We start from the raw sequence: 8877 nt of genomic DNA, 5'->3' as shown, positions 1-8877 counted from the left end.
TATGTAACAATAATAGATGATAAAGAGGCAAATTATAAGTATAGTGAACAAAACTTATAACACGAGTAAGGAAAATGGATAAAAGTGGAGAAAATAAGAGTAAAATAAAGAAAGGGGAAAGGAAACAAAAAAGAAGAATAAAAACGAACCTGTTCGCTGGAAGATCGAGCGCCTAATGGTTACAGCGCAAATGGTGGTCAAACTCAGAATTAAAAAAGCCGTTACAGCAAGGACTGTTTGATAAACCTTACCGACTAAGTTTGATTAACCTTACAATGGAGAAATAAGCTCTATTTTCAGCAGCAATTCTGCTTCTAAGCTCTTCTTCTTCTTCCTAGTTCTCATTGATAATAGAGCCAAGGTAAGAAAAACTTCTTACCACTCCGAAATCATAGGGGCCCATTACAAGGCGAATCTGCCTCTGTTCCAGAGGCTTCTTACCCAACAGCATACTCTTTGTTTTCCCCCCATTAATGTGCAGGCCCATCCTTTTTCTTCGTTATCCATCGCTTCGAAAGCAGTCCTAATGCTCTGCAGGGATCTACCGATGATGACAACGTTGTCTGCATGGGCCAGAACTTTGGGCCATCTTTGTGAATACTGTTCCTTCCTAATTTATTCCTGCTCTATTCATGATTGCTTGGAGAGCGATATTAAACAGGAGAGGATAATTGGGTCAACCTGTCTTAGACCACATTCCACTTCAAAAGGCTGTGATAATCAACAGGATTTTACTTGCAGATTGTGCTCACCATTGTGCATTTTACTAATCGGGTTTACTAGGAAGCCCCAGATATCTTGAGAACTATTAAACGTAAATAGCTCTATTAGGGCTAATATTTCAGAAAATTTACTTTTCTTTAAATTATGTTCTTTTAGATTTTCTAGTGTTGTTGGTAGTTTTTATGATGTAGAGCTCCGAATGAAAAATTAATGTTTTTTTTAAAGGTTTTGAAACAGGCGCCATTTTCCTCTACCTATACTTGGCAGACTCATAAGTTTTTACTTGTAATTATGCATAGTTTTCATTAAAGTAATAAAAAATTAGGGTGAGATAACTGCCTTTTTTTCTCTCGGCTCTTGTACTACCAGATACAGGCGTAATTCAACTTGAAGAGAAACATTTTCAGAAAAGCAAAGGATGTGGAGGCCATTTCGTTGCCGTCCGTTTCCGGCCTTACCATAGAACGGACAATGGGGTATATAGCATGCCAGGGTCATCTTGATATATAGTATAATATATATTAGCCAATGCTAGAGAGATAATATATGGAGGAGAGAGCTTTTAGTGGAACAAACTATAATAGCTTCAAGAAAACCAACCGAATAATAATAGTGGACTTAAAGCTTATAATTATATGTTATATTTGTTATTATTTCCTTTACGTATATCGTGATTAGACTAATTAATATCAGCATAACATTATTTGATAATTAAGAATAATTATCGATAAAAATAAAATAATATAAGTTCATGAAATGTATTTAGTAAAAGTATTTTTATTCATTTGGTAAATATAAGATGCTTGTTATCCTAACTCTAAGTCTCTCAGTAATTTAATAAGAATAAAATATTAAATTCATATAAAAACATAAGTAAAACTAGTTAGTTTATTTAGAGAATCCCCGATACAATACTACACATTTGTACTTTTATAATCTAAAAGAAAAATCAGTTTTAACTTAACTAATTGAAGCAGTAAAGTAATTATTGTATACTGTTCAAACACACCAAGTTTAGAACTATTTTAAATGGTGAAGATTGCAAGAGGTTAGTTATTACTAACATAATGTGCTCCAGGACCATTCCAGGAAGGAAATTGTGTCCTTGAGCCTGTTGAAGGCAAAGGGTACAAAACAGCAGATGTAGAAGCCGTTAGGACAACGGGTCCTAACAATACAATCATTTTGACAACCAGCGGCTCTTACACGAACTATAACCGAATGGAATATGGGTACCGCACCCTTCTTAGCTACCTCTTTCAAGGATTGGGTCTACAGAGTATAAAAGTAGAATACATAACAGGGATATTCATGATGTGTTAAATGTTATAAGTATAGAAATGTGAGTCGCCCTATTTAAAGTCATGTTAAATGGTATATGCATAAGAGCTACTAGCGGATTTTCTGGGCAACTTGTTTTATAACCTTTCCTTCCAAAACTTCTTGTTATTGTTTACTTTTAAGTTTTGATTATAGTAATTTATTTCAACAAGCTTAAATTGAGTAAACAGAGGAAGTTGTGTGAAAATTTGGCCACTGAGTGCCTAGTTGATCTTCTAACTTGTGAGGAAGAGAATCAAGATAATGGACAACTGTCATTACACTATTATTATTGTCAGTCATTGCTTTATTAGTTATAAAAACATCCAAAACAATACTAAGACAATCCAAACACAAACTACGAGCAACTAAATTAATACAACAAACAAAATGGTGACTAGTTCAGCTGGTTTCTTGCGTGACGTCATTTTCCATTTAACAGACCAACTAACAGACTCTCATCCATGTTAAATATGATATGGTTTTAACATGGTAAAAAAAGGAAATATTTCTCCATTTAACACGCTATAACATGTTAAACTAAAGATCATGAATATCCCTGGTGTCTATTCCATCAACCATTACTGACTGTTCTTACCTCTACGCAGTGTGCACAGTATAGGTTTTGGGAGACTTAACCCAGGACTCCATACAATAATATTTAAATTATTTTAAAGGCTCAACAACTGTAAATTATATATATTTGAATAGCAGCTTAGGCCAATGTATTTTTGAAAAAAAAAAAAGCATTAAAAGTTTTTCAATGTCCATGACTTACCAGTTCCCTGTTATGTCCTTCATACAGGTTGAGCATCATCTTTCACCCCGTTGTTGCAGAAGCACTTCGGCGATTGGAAGTGGGGGTGAGCTTGACAGGTTTGCCCAGAACGGTCTGAATACTCGTCAGAGTTTTTTCGGTACTTCACTGCAGATGTGAGAATATTGCAGTTCCTACGGGCATGAAGTCGAAACCTTTTCGGTTCCCAACATCTGCTATGATTTTTGTGTTACACTGCGATCGCTTGAATTTTCGAAATTTAGGAAAATATAACTTGAAAATTGCTTGAATATTATTTTTTTCAAAACGATTAAAAAATGAAATTTTCTACAAAACAAAAAAAAGGAAGAAAGAAATGCATGAAAAACTATTCTAAATAATTTTAATTCGGAATGCAAGGTTCTTTTATTGTACTACCAAACGAAGTGTTGCCCTCTATCATCGACACAACTATTTACCACGGCCTGAGTTTGAATTGAAAGGTTGTTCTTATTTATGTAAGACCTGATCAACGGTCGTTTTAGAAAAAGGGCCTCATTTAGTATTATTGAATATTTTGTCCTTAAAGTATGAAAAGAGTTAAAAAACTGCCGGCCCACAGAGGAAGAGGAGTTGGTGGTCAAAATCAAGTACCCCAACTAAAACCAAAACGTTACTGAAGAAAATGTTGTTAAATACAACAGAAAAAAAAAAAGAAACTAACACCTCAAATCTAAATCAAGTAACTTTGTTACAGTGTTGACTTTTCACCCGAGTTAAATCAAGTAACATGATGTTATTAGTTTTAAATAGATCCATTTTAAACAAGGGGTAGTCATGGTGTGTTAAATGTAAAATGTTTTACCATGTTAAATGTTTAAGAGCTCTATGCGGATTTTCTGGGCAACTTGTTTTATAACCTTTTCTTCCAAAACTTCATGTCATTGTTTACTTCTATGTTTTGATTCATTACTATTATTGTCATCCTTTGCTTTATTAGTTATAAAAATATCCAAAACAATACTAACACAATCAAAACAAAAACTACGTGCAAGTAACCTAACACAACAAACAAAATGGTGACGAGCTCAACTGGTCTGTTGCGTGACGTCATTCTCCATTTAACATACCTAGTAACAGACCCTCAACCATGTTATATGTTATATCGTTTTAACATGACATAGGAAGGAATTATTTTTCCATTTAACATGTTAAACTAAAGATCATGAGTACCTTTATAGTACACTCCCTTTATTTACTGACACTAGTCTATTTTTATTTTAAAAAATAATGGTTGGCTCAACAGACTTGGTACATCTTTGCCCGCCCGAACCAGGCTTCTCCATGCCTGCCTGTCTTGGGCAATTTCATTCCAGTTTTCTGTATCGAATCCTTTGTCTATTCAGTCCATCCATCTAGTTTTTGACCTCCCACATGGTCTCTTGCCAATTATGCTGGCATCATTGTTTTGTAAAGGTGTTCTGATGGATTGCTTCGAGCCACATCTTAACCTACTTGCCTTCATATCATGAGATATTGACTGACCAAGCAGTTCAGTGTTAGTTCTTCTTCTACAGTATGTTAAGGTTCTGATCCCAGTTAAGGCCTGTAATTGTACGGAAGATTTTCTGTTCAAATCTCGATTTTGCTTTCTAGGATACCTTTTAGAGCAGAGTATATCAGAGATGGCTGTATTATGGTATTGTACAACCCATTTTTAGAGATTTTTCAATATTCTTGACAGAGAGACTGTTCGCGCTTGGTGAATCTCAGCATGTCGGTCATTTATTGATGTTACTGTTGAGCCGTTGAAACTCTACTTTCGGAAACGATTTCCCAATCATGTTGTTAGGGTGGATTTTACATATAAATGAGCTGTACAATGTGACTACACACAAGGACTCAATTAATTTAATTCTGAGATCTATCTGTTATTTAGAAAGAAAAATGGAACAACGTTTAACCTTTGTTGAACCCAGTATATTAACTGTTGTATTATTATAAAATTGATTACTAACCTGGTGGTGAGGAAGAGGAGGAGTATGAGGAAGAGTAGGGAGTGCAGAAGATGGTAGACGCTGTGGGGGCTGAGGCGGGCGGTGTACAGCAAGGAGATGGCGGCCTGTAGGGCGGTCAGCATGAGGAACAGGCTCACGGCGCTCACCACGGAGCTCTGCTGCAGCTTGAACGTGTAGCGCTGGTAGAGTGCCTCGAGTTCGGGGGACTCGAACCTGGACCGCGACCACAGCCGCTCCACCAGGCTCCTTCGGCCCGCCGCCTTCACCGTGTGGTCCATCCTCACCTCCGCCTGCTCTCTCTGATTCTCGTCATCGTCTGTCCTCTGCAACAAGGTGGAAACATTACAATAATTATATACAATAAATCTTAACTCTATAAACATGAATATACATATTAATAAAATTTGTATTTAAAAGAAATATTCAGAAATTATAGAGGGATCTGTGTCTAGAGTTCAGTATCAAAGGTAATCGAAGAATTCTGAAGGGTAAATTAGAAGAGGAGTTTGTTACCCCGGAGGAACAGTTTGGCTTCACTTTAGCCAGGTCATGTATGGAGAACATATTTGTCCTAAGGCAGCTCATAGAAAAACGAATGAAGAGCTGTACACATAGCTTTAATAGACCTAGAACAGGCTTATGACAGTGTATCAAGGCATAAGACGTGGGAATCACAGTCTGCACAGAGAAGATGAGTACATAATGAAGCTTTGCTCTTACTTGTCTGAGCCTTTTTCTGCATCTAAGAATCTTAAGCAGGGATGCAGTATGTTCCCAATCCTGTTAAAAATGTATTTACAACAGGCGGTAAAGGAGTGGAGCACGCAATGGGAAGGGAAGAACATAGCCGATATCAATGCTGTTTTCCCTTTTCTGCGCAGACGACCAAGCAGTGGTCACTATAGCAGAGATGGCCCGAAAGAAGCGTTGAAGGAGTTAAAAGGCCCTGAAGAAAGAACAGCCGGTCAACAAATAAATTTTGATAAGACCGAATACCTGCTAGTAAACTGCAAAAGAGGCCGCGGACCTTCAGATTAATGGATGTATATGTAAGAAGGTAGAATCCTTTAAATACCTGGGGTCGACAATAGATGGGGGTGGTGAGTCGGAACCAGAGGTTAGGAGTAGAGCTGGTCTGACAAGAAGGTTGACTATAATGTTGTACCCAGTCCTCTGGTATACGGTCATCTCAACGGACAACAATAGGTTAATTGTTAAAAGTATTGTTGAGCCCTCACTTAACTACGCCGCAGAAATCTAGACACTTGACCCAGGACTCGACTCCAAACTACAAGCAGCAGAAATGGATTTCTGGAGGATGCCTGAGGATTACCCGCCTGGGTAGAATCAGGAATGAGGATATCAGAAGCAGGGGTGACCGAAGGAGTTCCGGAGAGGATTGGAAGGAGCACACTGAAATGGTATGGGCACTGTCAGCGGATGCCAGAACGTATGTGGCCGAAGATCCCTAACCCGGTGGAAGGACTGCGAGGAGGAGGACAAGACCGGTAGGGGACTTGAGGAGGAAGATCGGTGGGATAGAGACAAGTGGAGGGACGCTCTAACATAGACAGGCAACCCAATTAGGGAAAAACCTGCAAAAGTAAGTAAAAGAAATATTCGGATCGAAAACGGATAAGTTAACGAGGAGAATTAGGAAGGCTTTACATTGGCGACTACCCTGGACTGGACTCGGTAAATATTATTCAGGTGACAACATTAGGGCGAATAAGGTGGGTGTTAAGATTGTATGACTGAGTAACGAATGTATCCTTAAATATTTAATAAACACCAAAACAGGTCAACGTCTGAGGGGTAACTGTCCCTACGTAGACCAAAACGTAGGGTGGAGTGCGTCAAGACAGATTTGCTGATTTAGTGTTCGAAGAGCATCATAATTACGTATCTTATAACTAATGTATATATATATAAAATATATATATAAGGTTATATGCAGACAGAATATGACTTTTTTTTCTCATATCTACTTTTCTATTTTTACGTCTTATTACATCTCCTGTTTGTTTTAACCTATTAATTAAGTGTCTATTTCATACTATATCTATTTTTATTTCTTCTCTTTGTTCATCATTTTCTTTTCAATTATATTTAGATAATTTTAACCCAACCTTAATTTTATTTTTTGTATATTATTATCCTTCAATGTCAAAATATTTTTAATTATTTTTCTATCTTTTTAGCCCAGATGAAGCTCTACAAAGTGGGGCGAAACGATAGCAATTTAACATTTATTCCCTCCCCCCCCTTTTGACCGCACTCCCGACTATCTTCTCCGTTTAAATTTTTATTTTTAGAAATCATTTAGAGTACGGTTTTTTTTTTTTTTTGGTTTTTTTTTTTTGCAACTGAGATTTATTGCAAGCTTTCGGCTTCATAGTCCGTTTTGTGAGTGATTGATGAGTGAGTTCGGTCTGTTCTTCAATACACTGAGATTATATCGATGATTGTATGTAAAATCGTTAATTCAAGATTGTATCGATACTTTACAAGAGGTTAAGGAAACAGCTGAGTTGTCGACGGGGACTAGATCGTTGACCCCGGCCCCAGGTCTCCCCCCGTCCAAAAATAAATTGCCCTCTCGAGCAGCGGTCTTTAGTCAACATCGACTATCCAACTAATAGCTTTACATCGACTTCTAACTATCAGCATAATAACAAGTGGCTTTAAAATAAGCTATGCATTACTTGAACGAGTTGATCCTTTACTAATGTCACACACAATAACAATTATAATAGATTGTAAAAAGATAGGTCGGGTGGCGGTCGATAAAGGTACAAAATAGTAAAAGAAAACTATTTATTATTATGAGAGATAGTTGACCGTGGATGACTTATACGAGGAGAAGATGGTTGGTGTGCGGTCAAAATAAAACAAAAATAAGTTTATGTAACTTATTTAATCGTGCCAACGTTTTGGCTAGAGTTTCTAGCCTTCATCAGGGCTAAGAACAGAAAAAGATAACAACCAATGAATATAGAATGACATAAAGTTAATAATTTTACAGAAAGGAATTAATAAAATAAAGTGATGAGAGAAGTGGAAAATAAGATACATACATATGGAGTCAATAGAGGATCACATAAAAAAACGGTTCATGAAGTTCCATTCCCAGTTGCCGACAGTTAAAGGAGCAGTGAACTACAACCTGGGAAACCCAACCTCAACGCGAAGACTGTAGCCCAGACTGCTGCAAGACATTCTTTTATAAATTTTTAGTATATATAAAATTAATTCATAGTCACACTACCTATTTACTTATTTACTTATTATTATTATTCATTTTATTTATTCATCATTATTATTTTTTTCTCTTTTCTTCTCTCTTCCCTTTTTCAAATTAACTTCTTTCTTTTAATATTAGAAGGCAATTGTTTGTTTTATTTAAGTGTACCAATATCATTATTTTTTGTTATTAATTTTACTTTCCTCTTTTATTAAGAAGCATTATTCTTATCTATTTATTTTATTATTATTTTTTTTATTTTAATAAGAACATTGTATAAGGGCCGCCCATAGCTCAGTGGTTAAGACACAGTCTTACCAATTTGATGTCTATTGGCGGTGCCGATTCGAATCCCGCCTGGGACGTTGACTTTTTTTCATTGAGTGGCGGTCCCACAAAATGAAGAACTTCGACCTCCAACCATGGTTAGGCAGTATATAGGCCTCCAACGGGAGTCTTGGCCGAAAAAAAAACAAACATTGTATAAAGTTAGGGGTGTCTTTTGTGTGACTATACACCCTCATAATGAACTGTTAAAAAAAATATATAATATAAGTTATATAAACCATGTCTGGCCCACCAGGCCGATCTGGTATAAAAATAAAATAAAAAAAAGATATATTCATAGGTAATTGAATAAGTAGGCAAAATAACATAATTAAGGAAATAAAACACAAAAAAAAAACTATTGTAAGATTATTGATTGACCGTGAGTAAAGATGAAAGGAATATGGTCCGGGTGCGGTCAAAAATAGTAGAATTATACTATTTTATTGAGCCAACGTTTGGTTTTTTTCTTTTTTTTTTTTCTTTTT

At 36.3% G+C, this 8877-nt stretch overlaps 1 protein-coding gene across 3 annotated transcripts in view; it reads right to left on the bottom strand.

The window, feature by feature from the left end:
* LOC106692545 (Ca(2+)/calmodulin-responsive adenylate cyclase) overlaps window positions 1–8877 on the bottom strand; it is a 378170-nt gene that overhangs the window by 124924 nt on the left and 244369 nt on the right. For all 3 annotated transcript variants that reach the window (XM_067050281.1, XM_024360585.2, XM_067050282.1), the window contains exon 3: window positions 4819–5141. In XM_067050281.1, coding sequence (XP_066906382.1) covers window positions 4819–5096 — 278 coding nt within the window. In that variant the 5' untranslated portion in view covers window positions 5097–5141. The remainder of the gene's footprint in view (window positions 1–4818; window positions 5142–8877) is intronic.

The sequence above is a fragment of the Halyomorpha halys genome, unplaced genomic scaffold (genome assembly GCF_000696795.3).
Source record: "Halyomorpha halys isolate HHAL.00 unplaced genomic scaffold, Hhal_1.1 Scaffold60.1, whole genome shotgun sequence".
Lineage (NCBI taxonomy): Eukaryota > Metazoa > Arthropoda > Insecta > Hemiptera > Pentatomidae > Halyomorpha > Halyomorpha halys.
The sequence above is the reverse complement of the archived record's forward strand: the minus strand, read 5'-3'. Positions and strand labels throughout refer to the sequence as shown.